Here is a 19,412-nt window from a genome sequence, read left to right as displayed (position 1 = left end):
TGGATCACAGTCACCTTCCTAGGGAAGCAAATAACCTCATAGTACACACATTCTTAAAAGAAAACACATACACACACTACCCTAAAGGAAAAGAAAAAATACAAGCAGAAAGAGAGTGTGAGAGAGAGAAACACAACACAGGAGTGACCACAGCCAAGGTCGGCGGCCTCGACACAGCCCAATAAAAGAGTAATAAAAATTGAAGATTCCTATGAATAGTAGACACTTACACGCTTCCACCCCTTGGAAACACTTCAAATGAACTACGAAAATGCTATTTTTAAATCTCCAACATATTTGAAAATAATTTCTGACGAGGACGCTTCACAGAACGTCTGAAACGCGTTAAAAACGATTTCAATGATTTAAAAACATTATTACAATGATCAAGACATAATTTTCAATGCAAAACCAAGACACGGACTAATAAAATAATGTTAAAAAATACACATTGTTGGTGACTATCCCCTTATTTAAATATATATATATATATATATATATATATATATATATATATATATATATATATACTAGCATTGGTACTCGGCGTTGCCCGAGTCGACATGAAGTTCCGTTTCGAATACATCTGCTATATTAATCATTTTCATCGGGAGCAACGTCGATACCCCCCAACAAATTCCAAATATGTGAATGTAATCCCCCCCCCAAAGATAAAGTACTTGATATCCTCTCCACTAGATATTTCGGCAGAGGGGATACAAAGAGAAGAAAGTATTCTCGGGATAATGAACACTTTCTTTTGCCGTGCGTTGGCACCACCCTCCCAAATAAATGAATAAAAAAAACTTTTATTTCAATACAAATAGCAGCGAGTACCCGAGAGACCGCAAAAAAGTTTATCCACATAGACAGGCTCGAAGCTGAAAGGCGAAAGAAGTCAAAATAATGCGTGAACGATTTTGTCAACTGTACTACGACGACTTATGGCGTTATGGCCTTAAAAATGTTTATAAAAATTAACGCGTGCGTGACTTGCAAAAAGTTTAAGAACAAAATGGAATTTCATTCACTGACTTGTTTTTTTTCTTTTTTGTGTGTAGAGCCACTTTTTTCACTGGCTTTTTCTTTTTTCGTAAATAAAGGAAATGTTCGATTGGGGGTGGTAGGGAAACATTTCACGGCGTCAACATTATCTACAAGACATATTATTTACTCTTTCTCTGTGTCTCTCTCTGTCTATATTCCCGTCTTTCTCTCTTTTCCTATCTCTCTCTCTCTGTATATTCTTCGCAACTATTTCTCTCCATCTTGCTCGCTTTTTACATTTCTTGTTATGCTGTAAAAATATAGCATTTCACGGCAAACAATATCTACACCATATATATATATATATTATTCCTTAATTGGAATTCATTTTTTGAGATGAGCATTATATGTTAATTTTATTTTTATTTCGGACTATTAGTCTTATCTTTATTAGTATCCGTCGCGGTTACCACCTGACGAAGGCCAGAGGAAGTTGGCCGAAACGTTGTGAACCAATAAAAAGATCCAAAAACAACAACTAATAAAGATGAGACTAATAGTCCGAAATAAAAATAAAATTAATATCTAGACCAGTTTTTATTTCTTATTTCTCTATATCTCTCTCTACCTCCTCTCTCTATCTCTACCTCCCCCCTCTCTCTCTCTCTCTCTCTCGATCTCTCTCTCTCTGTATATATTCTTCCCAAGTCTCACTCTCTTTCCTTTTCTCTCTCCCTGTCTTGCTGGCTCCCTCGCTTGTTTTTTTTTATTTCTTTTTCTGCCGAAATAAAAAAAATCAAACCTTCTACCGCGTCAACGTTATCTACACCAGTTTTTATTCCCCCCCCCTCTCTCTCTCTCTTTCGCTGGCTTTTTAATTTTTTTTCACTAAAATAAAGAAAAATACATTTTACGACGTCACCACTTCCTAAAAAAGTATATATTTCATCTCTCTCTCCCTCGCTTGCTCGCTGTTTACATTTCTTTTTTTTGCCGTAATAAGTAACACACATTTTACAGCGTCAATATTATCTACAACAGTTTTTATCTCTTCTGTCTGTCCTTTTCTCTCTATTTATCTCTCTTCCTCGTTCTGTACATATTTTTCCCAACTCTCCTTCTCTCCCACTCTCTCGTTCGATCTTCTCTTACTCCGATTTTTCTTGTGCTGTATGTTCGTTTTACCATTTGGTTCGCTACGACAAATTTCTATCACAAAATCAAAACAAAAAAAAACATCTACCTACTTTTCATTCTTACGTATTCACAGATTGTCATGAAACAACAACTATAGAAGATGAGGATAACAGTCCGCAAATAAATACATAAACTATTTTCCTTATTAAATTACGGATATTTTTCTATAATAAAAAAGGAAAAACAGTTTGCCACACTAATTCCTTCTTTTAAAAAAATTAATTCTGCCTTTTTTTGTGTGTGTGTGTGTGTGTGTTTGTGTGAGGGGTCCGTGTACACAAACTGAACTACAACAATGCGTGGCCGGGTACGGCTGGATTAAAATGTTAAGCTATCATGTTAGTGTTGCTATATATAATTATCTGACGAAACAGCAATTCTAACCATATTAGTGCTGTCTGTACTATACTTAAGTAGATAATATATTCATTCTTTAGAAGAATAATTAGTTTTGAACGATGTATGCATACAATTTTATACTGAATTATTTAAAATCATGCAGAAAGTGTCTCAAAAGTTCTATTGCAATTAAAATACTGGAGCACAAAAAATAAGAATTCGAAACCAGTCAACTGACAATCAATGCATCGCTTTCATCGATTGGCTTTAGCTTTTATAAATTGTACTTATTCGTAAAAATGCTTCTCACTGCTTCTGGCATCTTTAAAAGTAATATTTACTAGATAATTTTTAAATCTACTTAAAAGGTGTCTATATTTAAATGGATTTTACATAATTTAAAACTGTGGTTGCTCAGAGTATTTAAAAAGTAATAGAATTTGCCCTTTGCACGGTTCATTTACACCAATGGTTCTCAACCTTTTTTTAATCATGACTTTCTTTTCTTTTTAATGTATTTTGGTGAACCCTTATAGCTTATTTTTTTTCAGTAATGCAAAGAAAACCAAAGAACATATACCAACAGTTTATCTTGAAGGAAGACTGAACCGATGTACCATGGGGGTCCACATGGACCCCGGTTGAGAACCACACACGAATTAAAAACACATTTTTTGTTATTCATAAATTGTTTAGATTTATGAAATCTATATTTCCATCCTAAAAATATTTAAATGCCTTTCATGGAAAAAAAACATGACCTGCGCACTGTCCTTTATTAGTTAAAGAGACTTTCCAAGTTTTTCTTCTCGAGTTGGATGATTGAAATCAGAAACAAAAGTAAAAAAAAAACTACGGATATTTCATTATGCTCAGAAAAATAAAAACTTCGTTTTGGTATGAAAAATAAAAACTTCGTTTTGGTCAGAAAAATAAAAACTTCGTTTTGGTCAGAAAAATAAAAACTTCGTTTTGGTCAGAAAAATAAAAACTTCGTTTTGGTCAGAAAAATAAAAACTTCGTTTTGGTCAGAAAAATAAAAACTTCGTTTTGGTCAGAAAAATAAAAACTTCATTTTGGTCAGAAAAATAAAAACTTCGTTTTGGTCAGAAAAATAAAAACTTCGTTTTGGTCAGAAAAATAAAAACTTCGTTTTGGTCAGAAAAATAAAAACATCGTTTTGGTCAGAAAAATAAAAACTTCGTTTTGGTCAGAAAAATAAAAACTTCGTTTTGGTCAGAAAAATAAAAACTTCGTTTTGGTCAGAAAAATAAAAACTTCGTTTTGGTCAGAAAAATAAAAACTTCGTTTTGGTCAGAAAAATAAAAACTTCGTTTTGGTCAGAAAAATAAAAACTTCGTTTTGGTCAGAAAAATAAAAACTTCATTTTGGTCAGAAAAATAAAAACGAAAACGCACAAATGTAGGCATAACTTCTCTATCATTTAACGGCTACGGAGTTAAAAATGTTGACATATATAAAGTTATCTTGTGTTAATAGACCTACAGCTATTGCGTAATTTCAGAAAAATTAGTGAGTTTTTCATGTCTTATTAATTTAATTTGAAGATTTTGGAAGACATTTAAAACAAATAACTTAGAGGAAAATTCTCAGGTTCAATTAAAAATGGATTTATGTGGTATTTTTTTTTTATTTCGACGTCAATATTTAAAATTAAGACGTCACTTGGAATTTTATTGTAAATTAAAAGTGATTGAGAAATCGTATAAAATTAAAATAGGAAACATTTATGTGAATTTTGAAATCTTATAGCATCGAACTTTTATAATTAACTAAATAAACACAAAATACTTTCAATTTATGCGCTAAAATACCTGTCAAAACTATACAAAATCGTAGCAATTGCTATTAACTAGTATTTTTACACAATATATGTTGGCTCATAATCGAAATTATTATTTTTGCGTTGTCGTTTAATCAAGAATGAATACGACATTTATTTTCATGTGTATGCTTCCTACTTGAAATATCCTTAATTATTTTATGGTTGACATTTGAATGATTATCACTACACCATCAATAATCTTTACTCTGTGTTTTATGTGTGTTTGCTGACTTACCGTCACTCTGGATCTCTCGGAAGGAACTATCTAAAATAGACAAGAAAAGAAAATGGCTGATGTAAATGTTGTCAATGAGGGGACAGAAAAAGAGTGCAGCCTCGACCCTGAGAAGAAGACTCAGTGCTGAGCAGAAAGAGAACTGAACCAAATAATGTGGTTCAGAACAGAGATAGAGGGAGAAAGTGTAGAGCAGAAAGGGCAAAATATGGCGTTGCGTTATTATAAGCAGTTTTGATGAAGATGGAATCATTTCTATGGGCAATACTGATGAAGATATTAGCAGAAATGGCGCCTTTATTCTTCTACATGAGTTGATATTTCAATTTTTTGTTTCATATTTGAATATAATGAATTGAAATTTATAGTTTCAAGTAATTGCTCCGATAAAGGTATCAATAGCGATACCAAAGTTTGTCGTGGAAACGATATTTTGCTCAATTGAAAATATGATCACATTAAAAAAAACGATTTGACATTCGTCTCTAATGGTGACAGATACTTATGTCATTTGTCGAAAATTTATGTAACGTTACATTCCAAGAATCGAACATAATTCAAAGTGTTAAATGTTAAAAAACTTATTACAATCGATTAGTTAGAAACACGTAAACCTTGAGTATATGATAACGAAGCTGCATGAATCAAGAAAATAACTTATTTATTACTTGACGCAATTTTCTCCAATTTTCTGTGATCTACTTTTTTGTTTTAATCTACGAAATTTTATTAAGGTTTGTTTGAGAGCCCCCACGGACCTCCCTTCCGCCAACAGATGATAGTTATAATAAAGAAGGTATAAGAAATATTATCTCAAATATTGTAGCAAATATTGTTGCAAATATTGTAGCGATATTATAGCAAATATTGTAGAAAATATTGTTGCAAATATTGTAGCAAATATTGTTGCACATATTGTTGCAAATATTGTTGCAAATATTGTTGTCAATATTGTAGCAAATATTGTTGCAAATATTGTTTCAAATGTTGTTACAAATATTGTTTCAAATATTGTTGCAAATATTGTAGCAAATAACACTGCAAATGTTGTCGCAAATATTGTTGCAAATATTGTTGCAAATATTGTAGCACATATTGCTGCAAATATTGTCGCACATATATTAGCAAATATCGTTGCCAATATTGTAGCAAATATTGTTGCAAATATTGTAGCAAATATTGTAGCCAATATTTTAGCAAATATTCTTGCAAATATTGTTGCAAATATTGTTGTCAATATTGTAGCAAATATTGTTGCAAATATTGTTGCCAATATTGTAGCAAATATTGTTGCAAATATTGTTGCAAATATTGTTGCAATATTTTACAAATATTGTTGCAAATATTGTAGCACATATTGTTGAAAATATTGTCGCAAATATTGTAGCAAATATTGTTGCAAATATTGTTGCAAATATTGTAGCAAATATTGTTTCAAATATTGTAGCACATATTGTTGCTAATATTGTCGCTAATATTGTCGCAAATATTGTTGCAAATATTGTAGCAAATATTGCAGCACATATTGTTGCAATTATTGTTGCAACTATTGTTTCAAATATTGTTTCAAATATTGTAGCAAATATTGTTGCAAATATTGTTGCAAATATTGTTGCAAATATTGTAGCACATGTTGCAAATATTGTCGCACATATACTAGCAAATATTGTTGAAAATATTGTTGCAAATATTGTTGCAACTATTGTTTCAAATATTGTAGCAAATATTGTTGCAAATGTTGTTGCAAATATTGTTGCAAATATTGTAGCACATATTGCTACAAATATTGTCGCACATATATTAGCAAATATTGATGAAAATATTGTTGCAAATATTGTTGCAAATATTGTTGCAAATATTGTAGCAAATATTGTTGCAAATATTGTTGCAAATATTGTTGTCAATATTGTAGCAAGTATTGTTGCAAATATTGTAGCACATATTGTTGCAAATATTGTCACAAATATTGTAGCAAATATCGTTGCAAATATTGTAGCATATATTGTTGAAAATATTGAAGCAAATATTGTAGCACATATTGTAGCACATATTGTTGCAACTATTGTTGCAAATATTGTGGCAAATATTCTTGCAAATATTGTTGCAAATATTTTAGCCAATATTATTGCAAATATTGTAGTAAATATTGTAGCAAATATTGTAGCAAATATTGTTGCAAATATTGCAGCATATATTGTTGCAAATATCGTTGCAAATATTGTTGCAAATATTGTTGCAAATATTGTTGAAATATTCTGGCAAATACTGTAGCAAATATTGTTGCAAATATTGTTTCAAATATTGTAGCAAATATTTTAGCAAATATTGTTGCAAATATTGTAGCAAATTTTGTTGCAAATATTGTTGCAACTATTGTTTCAAATATTGTAGCAAATATTGTTGCAAATATTGTAGCAAATATTGTTGCAAATATTGTTGCAAATATTGTAGCACATATTTTAGCAAATATTGTCCACATATATTAGCAAATATTGTAGCAAATATTGTAGCACATATTTTAGCAAATATTGTTGCAAATATTGTTGCAAATATTGTTGCAAATATTGTTGCACATATTGCTGCAAATATTGTCGCACATATATTAGCAAATATTGTAGCAAATATTGTAGCACATATTTTAGCAAATATTGTTGCAAATATTGTTGCAAATATTGTTGCAAATATTGTTGCCAATATTGTAGCAAATACTGTTGCAAATATTGTAGCAAATGTAGTAGCAAATATTGTAGCAAATATCGTTTCAAATATTGTTGCAAATATTGTTGCACATATTGTAGCAAATATTGTAGCACATATTGTAGCAAATATGGTTGCAAATATTGTTGCAAATATTCGAGCAAATATTCGAGCAAATATTGTTGCAATTGTACTAGCAAATATTGTTGCAAATATTGTAGCACATGTCATCAAAAGAATCAAACAAAAATGCATTAGGAATGGTTGTTACTATGTAGTAACATACATTATGGAGCAAAAATATATCCTGTTTATAATATACCATTCGTTTATTCTTATCTATTCAAAATTTTAGATTGTTTAGGTTAAAATATGAGGTTTTACTTTTGAAACATTTTTTTAGTATTTACACGTATTATCAATGAGATCACATCTACTTTGGAAAAAGTCTACGTGCGTAGTATTTACACGCATTATCAATGAGATCGCATCTACTTTGGAAATTTATTTGCATAGTATTTACACCCATTATCAATGAGATCGCATCTACTTTGGAAATCTATTTGCGTAGTATTTACACGTATTATCAATGAGATCGCATCTGCTTTGGAATCTAGTTGCGTAGTATTTACACGAATTATCAATGAGATCGCATCTACTTTGGAAGTCTAGTTGCGTAGTATTTACACGTATTATCAATGAGATCGCATCTACTTTGGAAGTCTAGTTGCGTAGTATTTACACGAATTATCAATGAGATTGCATCTACTTTGGAAGTCTAGTTGCGTAGTATTTACACGCATTATCAATGAGATTGCATCTACTTTGGAAGTCTTGTGTCGTAGTATCCACACGCATTATCAGTGAGATTGCATCTACTTTGGAAATCTATTTGCGTAGTATTTACACGTATTATCAATGAGATCGCATCTACTTTTGAAGTCTTGTTTCGTAGTATTTACACGTATTATCAATGAAATCACATCTACTTTGGAAATCTAGTTGATCAGTTTTTATGTTCATCGTCTAGATTGCGTTTTATCTAGGAAATTATATTTGCACTAGCGTTTACGTTTACTGTCTGTAAGATATCGCTGCATTAGATTGTAAGTCTACTGTCTATGATGTTCAGTTGTATTCTGGATTCTGGACAGTCTTGCTTTGTTGATCCCTTGCCCATTAATACATGATATACCGTCTTATTAAGTAGTTAAGCAGATATGTGTTATATTCTACGTATATCTTCTTTGAAATACACTTTTATTAGCGCATAAGCTTATTGTCGAGGATATTTAGTTATATTAGCCTCTCAACATCTTGTCAAAGAATTCTTCAGTTTCGACACCAATTATGATAGATGCACGCTTTAATTTCTATGAGTTCTAGTTGTATAAGCATATCGTATATTATCGACTATTATTGTTGTTTAAGAAGTCTAGTTGTATCAGAGTCTCTTGTACGTGAAGTCTAATTTTATCCGCTTCTACATTTATTGCCTATAAGTAGTAACTATTGCCTATTATCTAGGATAACTAGTTTCATCGGCGCATATATTTCCTCTCTCGGAAATTTACTTGATTCTACATGTATGAGATCTAGTTTTATTACATTGTATGCCAATTCATTTTATGATTTAGCAGTATTGCTATTTATGTTCGTTGCTAGACAGTTAACATATATTAACTTATAATTCTACCTTTTCTTTGTGGTCTAGTCGTTTAGCGTCTACGCCATTTTGTTTAAGCAGAGGTCGAAAAAGTTTATAAAAAGAAGAAATATTTCGTACTTACTATTAGAAATTTCATAAATGTCATAGATCTAAATTGGTCAGATTTACAAAATGTGTTGAAATCGACAGCATCAACATAACCAATTAACTAATAATTGTGCATAATAATTAGGTAATACTCTTACGAGACGATTGTGTATGCTCCCTTTCAATTGCATAGATGTAAATGTATTCTATATTAGCAAAAACAGAATTTCTTGGTAAATTCGTAACAGTGGATGACAACGAGTCTGTCTGTTTGATGGTTACAAAAAAATTCCGAGGAAACAAATCTAAAATTAGAATGAAAATGAAATTGTTTCAGTCAGATTATTAGAAAACTCAAAACACACCCGGCAAATGATCTTCTCAAAAGAGAATTTTTACGTGAAACGAAATCAGATGATTACAAAAATCTCAATTACTTAAAAATAAATGAATTTTAATTTTTTTTATCCGTTTATGCCGATTAGTGTTTTTATTAATGTACATATTATTTGCTAGGATAATTATCATTTTCTACAAATGAAACGCATGTATAACAAACAAAAGCATCCAAAACAAACTCATCAAAATTTTATTATAGTTATTGGTGTAATAACAAAATATTAAAGAAAAACAATGTAAACAACAACAAAATAAACAATAAAAAAGTAGACACCATGACAAAAATAAAACTAACACTAGCAGATATAATAATAATAATAATAATAATAATAATAATAATAATAATAATAATAATAATAATAATACACCAACACAACCATACTAGAAATAAAAATAAAAATGCTCATAACGAACAAGACCGCACACTTTGCCCACTTCAAAATAAATGTCTAACCAAAAGCGTAGTTTACCAGGCCACAATATTTGCGAAAGAAAATCCGAATAACAAAAAATATTACGTAGGTATGACATCCTTAGATTTCAAAACTCGATATTATGACCACAAAAGTACATTCAACAATAAAAAACACTGTATGAAAATAACACTAGCAAATAAATACTGGGAACTCAAGGAAAGCGGAAAATAATAAGACAAGCTACCACATGTAGAGACCTAGACGACCCATGTACATTATGCCTTCATATCCTGTACTTTAAAGAACCTTAACATCTATTAAACTGTAGAAGAGAAATAGCGAACAACTGTGTTCACAGGATAAAATTTACTCTAGGATAGTGATACAAAATAATTTTAAAACTAACAAAAACAATAGAAAATAAACAAATAAATAAACTAAATAAACATTAATATACATAAACTATCACACATATATGCATGTATGTATATATATATATATAGAGAGAGCGATAGATAGATACGTACATATATATATATATATATATATATATATATATATATATATATATAAACTAACATTAAAAAAACTTAACCTAGATTTAAAACAGGCGAAGAAACTAGATATCCAGGCTAAATAGAGCACACACAAAGGAACAGGTCAACCAGATGTCAAATAGGCCTTTGTCCGGTAAGTGCATGTCCATTGGGTGATAGAAAGGGCGCGGTTGATACTAGAAAGCTGATTAACTAAAATCTTAATAGAAGGTGCGTATATAAAAACAACAAACAACCACAAAATTCGCGCATAAGCCTGAAGAGTCCTAGAGTGGATGAAACGCGGAATATTCAGTGTAGCTTAATCGTCATATATATTTTATAAATTACTAACTAGCTCTACCATCGTATTGAGCACTTTTGAAGTAAATACTTAAAGTTTACGCATAAATTTATACTTTCGTATATTAATTTTATGTGAGTAAATGAAGTAGTTATATATATATATATATATATATATATATATATATATATATATATGCATACGTGTGTGTATATGTATGTATGTGTGTGTGTCTGTGTGAAAATGTCCAGACCAATTCTTTGAACGAATGTAAATTATTTAACTGACGGCAGATGATTGCGAAAATGTCGGATATTATGAGAACAAAGTTGGTAATGACTAAAAGTTATTTGCACTTATATATAATTACATCTTGAATGGTTTATATAAAAGCAACGACAAAAGCGAAACCTGTATTTTATTAAAACACATTATTACTAAACACGTACGCGCCGATCAGCTCATCACATGCGGACATTTAAACATCGTGCCCCACCGACATCTGAAGATATGTCATGTAAGAGAAAGAAACAAAAAACTATTTCCCTGATGAAGATTATATTAGGAATCGAAATATCGACTGCAATTTTAATAAATTAATGTATTGATTGATTAAAAGAATTCTGCACCTGATTTACTTTTAAACTGTTAAATTTTGACTTTTGTATATATATATATATATATACATATATATATATATATATGTGTGTGTGTGTGTGTGTGTGTTTCTGTATGTGTGTGTGTTTCTTTATATAGGTGTGTGTTTGCTTGTCTGCCTATTTATATGTGTATATGCAGATGTTTGTATAAGGAACTGTTCACATCTTGAAAATTAATTTGAGTCTATGAAAAATAAACATGACGAGAAAATTGTGAGAAACCACTTAAAAGGACTGCAAGGAAAGAAGAAAGAATGAAAAGTGTAAGAGAAAGGGAAACTTATGAAGGCAGAGATAAAAAAAAACGAAAGCAAAGCGGTAAAAGGAAAGAATCATGGATGCCAAGAAATCTGATCTGATGTAGTTTTGAGTGTTTGTTTTATCCCCTCTACCCAACCTCAGAAGAGCCATTATTTGTTGCTTTATTCCTCTATTGCTTGTTTCTGGTTCGTTCGTATGACAGTATTGTCTGTTTGTCGCATTCAATGCATCTGGAGCTGGACGCTGCCTTCCCCGACGATGTTTGTTACCATAGGTGGCGCTGCCGGCTGTAGTAAGCCGCCGCGTTTATTTGTTTACGACGTAAGCGCAAGAGGCATGTGATCTTTAGTTTTTGTGAAATCAGCTCCACGAAGAAATTTCAATTAAGGAAATGCTCTTACATTCCTAAAATTATTGAACACGTTCAAGGCAATGTTGCAACAGAAATTCGGCATATGAAAATTGAAGCATCGACAATAGTTGGCATGTATTGAAAGAGAGCAAAACCTACATCGGACTTCTATATAATGCCATTCCACTATTTATAAAACGATACCCTACGATCTAGATACTGATATTTGACTATCAATACAAGGCTATTAAACTATCTATATAAATGGATTTCAATATATACATAATGCTATTTAACTATCTATATAGCAGTATACCACCATCTATATAAGGCTATTTCACTATCTATAAAATGCTATTTCACTATCTATAAAATGCTATTTCACTGTCCATATATATCTACTTCATTATCTATGAAATGTTATTTCACTGTCTCTAAAAAAGCTATTTCACTATCTATTAATGTTATTTCACCATCTATATAATATTATTTCACTATCTGTATAATGTTATTTCACCATGCCTATAATGTTATTTAGCTATGTATATGTTATTTCACTGTCTATATAATGTTATTTCGCTTTCTATAAAATGCTATTAACTATCTATATAATGTTATTTAACTATGTATATAATGTTATTTCATTATTCATATGTTATTAAACTATCTATATAATGTTATTTAGCTATCTATAAAATGCTATTTCAATATCTATATAATGTTATTTAACTATGTATATAATGTTATTTCATTATTCATATGTTATTAAACCATCTATATAATGTTATTTAGCTATCTATAAAATGCTATTTCAATATCTATATAATGCTTATTTACTATCTATATAATGTTATTTGACCATCTATATAATGCTAATTAACTATCTTTATAATGCTATATCACTATCTATAAAATATTATTTCACAATCTATATAATGTTATATCCATCTACATAATGCTTATTTACTATCTATATAATATTATTTAACTGTTGATATAATGCTATTTCGCTGTCTATATAATGTTATTTCACTATCTATATAATGGTATTTCACCCTCTATATATTGCAGTTTCACTATGTATATAGTGTTTTTCACTATCAATATGACTTTTTACTATCTATATAATGTTATTTCACAATTTATATAATGCTGTTTTACCAGTTATATAAAGCCAATTAACTATCTATGTAGTTCCAATTCACTATATATATATATATATATATATATATATATATATATATATATATATATATATATACTGTTATTTCTGACTATATAATGTAATTTCACTATCTACATACTGTTCCTACACATTCTAGATAATGCTATTCACTATCTATATAATGCTATTTTACCATCTAGGTAATACTATCTAGCTATCTATATAATGCTTTTTCGCTTTCTATATAATGCTATTTCACTAACTATTTAATGTCTTTCCACTATCTACATAATGTTTTTCACTATTTATATAATGTTTTTCACTATCAATAGAATTTTATTTTATTATATATATTTTGTTAGTTCACTATTTATATAATGTTATTTCACCATTTATACATTGTTGTACATTTATACATTGTTGTTTCACTATTTATATAATGTTTTTCACTATTTATATACTGTTTTTCACTATTTATATACTGTTTTTCACTATTTATATACTGTTTTTCACTATTTATATATTGTTGTTTCAATATTTATATAATGTTTTTTACTATTTATATAATGTTATTTCACCATTTATACATTGTTGTACATTTATACATTGTTGTTTCACTATTTATATAATGTTTTTCACTATTTATATACTGTTTTTCACTATTTATATACTGTTTTTCACTATTTATATATTGTTGTTTCAATATTTATATAATGTTTTTTAGTATTTATATAATGTTTTTCACTATTTATATATTGTTGTATTACTATTTGTATAATTTTATTGCACTGACCTCTTTTAAACTAGGTTAAATGTGTTTTATGTTAGTTTATATATATACATATATATACATATATATATAGATATATAGATAGATATGATAATTTATATATATGTATGTTTATTTAATTTATTTATTTTCTATTGTTACTGTTAATTTTAAAGTTATTTTGTATCGCTATCCTACAGTAGAGTTTATTCTGTGGACACAGTTGTTCGCTATTTCTCTCCTACGGTTTAATAGATCTTGGGGTTCTTTAAATATAGGATAGCAAATTTTACGCGAAGGCATAATCTACATGGATCGTCTAGATCTCTACACGTGTTTGCTTGTCTTACTATTTTCCATTCGACTACCGGCGAACGTCAGCTTTCTTTGAGTTTCCAGTAATTGTTTCTAGAGTTGTTTTCATTCCTACTATTTTTCTAACGTTCTTTTTACTATTTTTCTATCGTTTTTACACTAATTATATAATGTTATGTTACTGCCTATATAATGTTATAACATTGGTTTAATTATGATATTATTTTTTAAAAACTATTTATATAATATTATTCAATATTTACACAATGTTATTGTACTGTTTATATCATGTTATTTCACTATATATAATGCTATTTCACTATCTATATAATTCTATTTCATTATTTATTTAACGTTATTTTACTATCCATATAATGTATATATATAATGTTTTTTCACTATTTATATATTGTTATTTAAAAATATCTATATACTGTTATTTCACTTTCTATAAAACGTTGTCTCATTAATTATTTTTTCATATAATGACATTTCACCGTCTATATAATGCTTTTCACCATCTCTATGCCGCTATTAAACAATCTATATAATGCCATTTTACTATCTATATGTCGTTACATTACCCTCTATATAATGCTTTTTTACTATTTATATAATGTTATTTTACCATTTCTATCACACTATTTAACCATGTATATAATTGTATATAATAACCATCTATATAATGCCACTAACAATCTATATAACGGTATTTAATCATGTCTTTTATGTTTTTTCCATCTCTATAATAATTTCTCACTATCTATATAATTCTATTTAACTATCAATATAACGTATTTCACTATGTATATAATACTATTTTACTATTAATATAATGCTATTTCACTATCAATATAACGCTATTTCACTATCCATATAGTTTTTTTTACTATTTATATAATACTTTTTCCTAATCTATTTAATGCTATGTTATAATCTATATGATGCTTGTATCACAATCAAAATAACACCATATTACTATCTATATAATGTTATTTCACTATCTACATAGCGTTATTTCACTATCTATATACTTATTTATTATCCATATAATGCCATTTCATGATCTACATAATGCCAGTTCATTATCAACATAATGCGTTTTCACTATCTATATAATGCTATTTCACTATATATATATATATATATATATATATATATATATATATATATATATATATATATATATATATATATTTAAATAAGGGGATAGTCACCAACAATGTGTATTTTTTAACATTATTTTATTATTCCGTGTCTTGGTTTTTCATTGAGTTTGTTTGGATCATTGTAATGTTTTTAAATCATTTAAATCGTTTTTACGTGTTTCAGACGTTCTGTGAAGCGTCCTCGTCAGAAATTATTTTCAAATGTGTTTGAGATGTAAAAATGACATTTTCGTAGTTCATTTGAGGTGTTTCCAAGGAGTGGAGGCGTGTAAGTGTCTATTATTCATTGGAATGTTCAATTTTTGTTGCTCTTTTATTGGGCTTGTCGAGGCCGCTGACCTCGGCTGTTGTCACTCTCGTGTTGTGTTTCTCTCTCTCTCTCTCTCTCTCTCTCACTCTTTCTTTCTGCTTGTGCTTTTTTCTTTTCCTTTGGGGTAGGGTGTGTGTGTGTGTGTGTGTGTGTGTGTGTGTGTGTGTGTGTGTAAAAATACACATTGTTGGTGACTACCCCCTTATTTAAATATACATCTTTCTTTCGTTGGGATTTCTTACCCCATTATATATATATATATATATATATATATATATAACTACTTCATTTATTCCCATAAATTTACTATACGAAAGTATAGATTTATGCGTAAACTTTAAGTATTTACTTCAAAAGTGCTCAATACGTAGGTAGAGCTAGTTAGTAATTTATAAATATATATATATATATTGTATAAATTACTATATATATATATACTGTTAATTCACTATCTATGTAATGCTATTACACTTTCTTTATAATATTACTAGACTACTCGTGACCCCTTTGGTCAGTACATGTTATAGCTTGCTGTGGAATAATTAGTATACAGAATTAATGTATTATGGTCCAGGTGAGTATATCGAATTAATGTATAAACGCTCAAAATTGAATGTACGCGTGTGCGAAAACAAACGGTGCCACCAGTAAAAACAATGCATAATTTCGCGCGCGCCAAAAAAAAAAAAAAAAAAAAATTGAATGCATGCGCGCACGAAAACAAACAGTTAAAACAATACGGAATACATTGGATAATAAAGTTGTCCTTAGATTAAATAAAAAATCTTTTATATAAGAGGGGCTTAATCCGTTGAAAAAAATTGAAAAGAAAACGAAAAGAAAAAATACAAGGAGTGTGCATTGTACAGTTCACCCTAGTTTGTGTGTATGTATGCATGTATGTTTGGTGAGGAGGGCGGCTAGTCTCCCTGAAGGATTAAAAACAAGACCTTCCAAAGGGCGAATGAACTCTTTTTCTGGGTCAACGGCCAACTAGCACCGTGTATATTTGTGTGTGTGTGTATATGTGTATTGGGGTAGAGAGGTCTCCCGTAAGCCGTGGTGAAGGCAAACTTTCTAGGAGAAGCAAATCTCTGATTTAAAAAACCATAAAGCGGAAGACCAGTACCCGCATTAAGCTGGTCTGCAGTTTAATTTGTTGCTAGCTATCTTGCTCTTGCTTGTTGCTGGATCTCAACATTTTGAACCGAGAGAGAGACTTAGCTGTCGTACAAAGCTAAGACTCTGTAACATCATATTTGTATAGATACTCCCTCAGACATTTGGGCTCATGGATTTTAAATGTCTGAGGGAGTGGCACTCGTCTGACAAGACGTTGCAATCATCATGTATGTATGTATGTATGTATGTATGTCATATGCTACTGGCACCATGTAATATAGTACTACCTGTCTCATGGTCGGATCACCGGCGTCTAAACTGGTTCCCCCACCAGACTTGTTTGGTGAGGAGGGTGGCTAGTCTCCCTGAAGGATTAAGAACAAGACCTTCCAAAGGGCGAATGAAGCCTTTTTCGGAGTAAACGGCCAACTTGCACCGTGTGTGTTTGTGTGTATGTATGTGTGTGTTGTGGCGGAGAGGGCTCCCGCAAGCCGTGGTGAAGGCAACCTTTTGGAGAAGCAAATCTCTGATTAAAAAATAACATAAAGCAGAAGACCAGTACCCGCATTAAGCTGGTCTGCAGTTTAACTTGTTGCTGATTATCTTGCTCTTGCTTGTTGCTTGATTTCAACATTTTGAACCGAGAGAGAGACTTAGCTGTCGTACAGAGCTAAGACTCTGTAACATCATCTGTGTATAGTTACTCCCTCGGGCATTTGTCTATTAAAATGATCCTGTGGCGATGGAAGCCATTTTTGGGCTCATGGACTTTAAGTGTCTGAGGAAGTGGCAATCGTCTGACAAGACGTTGCAATCATCATGTGTGTGTTAACAGCTTTAAAAATATTAGGATAATAATTAACTGGTTATGTAATATTTAACGGTAAAACATTTTCCAAGTTAATATTTAAAAAAAAAATGAAAATCCCAAAACACGTTTTGAAGTGTTTCTACGTATTTTTAAAATGTTTAGAACTCATGACCTCCACCCAATTTGCTCTTTCTGTCCACCCTTCGCCCCAAAACTTAAAAAAAATACTAACGGTTGTATGTCTCAATATGTCGCTAAGAAGTGTGGTCTCATTGTATGTTAAATTTATATAGGAAAGTGATCCCCCACACTAAAATGTTAAATTTTAATTATTTTAAAATATCCTTTTTTATATTATCTTTACAGGCCGTTAAAACGTATTAGCCTAAAAAATTAGATTTTGATTCCTTTTTAGAAGGTAAACTACGCTTGTCATGTTGTAAAAAAAAAATGGGAGGGATTAAAATTAAAGGAATTGCTGATAAATAGGCAGACAAGCTGCTTAAGAGAAAATAATATTATGTATATATGTATATATAATATAATATATAATATATATGATATATATAATATATATATAATTATATATATAATATATATATAATATATATATATATATATATATATATATATATATATAATGCAAAACTTTGTTGAAATTCAAAGACTTACTTTTTCTTTTTTGTAACTTTTGTTTGTTTTCTCCTGGATTATTTTTTTCATTACAGCTGTTTCGTTAGTGGAAACACAAATTTACGATTTATGTGGGCACAAAACAAAACAAAAGTTATAAAAAAGAAAAAAATAAGTTTTTGAATTTAAAACAAAGTTTTGCACTATATATGCTCTGCACCTATTAAATAGCTACATTGATGAGTGATTTGATTTTTTTTACATAACAATCTAGACTCGTTAAACGAAAACGGTATACATTGAAATTAACAATATTTCAAAAATAAACATTTTATATATATATATATATATATATATATATATATATACATACATATATCTACTATTATATAAAGTTACTTTCATGCAAAGATAATTTATATGTCTGGCAGTATTTTTAGATATGTTTTATACAAAAACTCATCCGATAAGTATCGAAAATCGAAAAAATCCGATTTTAAAATAGTCTTTCTTTCCTAAGAAGAATTTTGTAGGTACATGTCTTATGTTACACCGGCAAAAGGAAACAATAAAATCTCAGCAAATGATTTTCAAAATCGGTCCTTATGCACTTATTAAACTGCGCTAGTTTAAAATAAAGTTTTACGATATCTTTTTTATTAAATTGTCAGGTGAATTTACAGAATAATTACAAAACAACCTCCTCTTCCCAAGTTAATATTGCTTTCTAAATAATAACGTTATTATTTTAGCACAGTTCAATAAGTTGATAAGTACCCCAAAAGTCTTTAAAATAGTCTTTCTCTCTTTTAGATAAAACAGAATAATTTTACAGGGGAATATTTCACGTTACACAGCCAAGGGAAATAATAAAATCTCAGAAAATCTTTTCTTTTAAAAAACAAATTTATTGTCATCTGGAAATATATCCCAGTAACAGAGTATTCGACTACAGATCAAATGATCTCCTGTAAAGCCTGGATGTACCTCACCATTTTATTTTAAATTTTTTCTTATTAACAGGTTCAGTATACGATGAAAGAAGATGTACCATTTAAAATCGCCGCAAATCATTTCGTCGTTTGCATATTTTAAAAATAAACATTAATCAGACGTGACATTTCCAGGGCATTC

The 19,412-nt window shown here is 29.6% G+C and overlaps 1 protein-coding gene across 7 annotated transcripts in view; it reads right to left on the bottom strand.

Annotated features, from left to right (window-relative positions):
- The window catches only part of LOC145277818 (protein shifted-like), a 593,688-nt gene that overhangs the window by 43,678 nt on the left and 530,598 nt on the right, over window positions 1-19,412 (bottom strand). For 4 of the 7 annotated variants that reach the window (XM_080129712.1, XM_080129710.1, XM_080129711.1 and 1 more), the window contains one exon: window positions 4,605-4,634. The exons of the other annotated variants lie outside the window; for them this stretch is intronic. In XM_080129712.1, the coding sequence (XP_079985838.1) occupies window positions 4,605-4,634 (30 nt within the window). The remainder of the gene's footprint in view (window positions 1-4,604; window positions 4,635-19,412) is intronic. 7 annotated transcript variants of the gene reach the window in all.

This window comes from Euprymna scolopes, chromosome 6 (genome assembly GCF_053919585.1).
Source record: "Euprymna scolopes isolate OS-2025 chromosome 6, ASM5391958v1, whole genome shotgun sequence".
Classification (NCBI taxonomy): domain Eukaryota; kingdom Metazoa; phylum Mollusca; class Cephalopoda; order Sepiida; family Sepiolidae; genus Euprymna; species Euprymna scolopes.
This window is presented reverse-complemented; position numbering and strand designations above follow the sequence as displayed.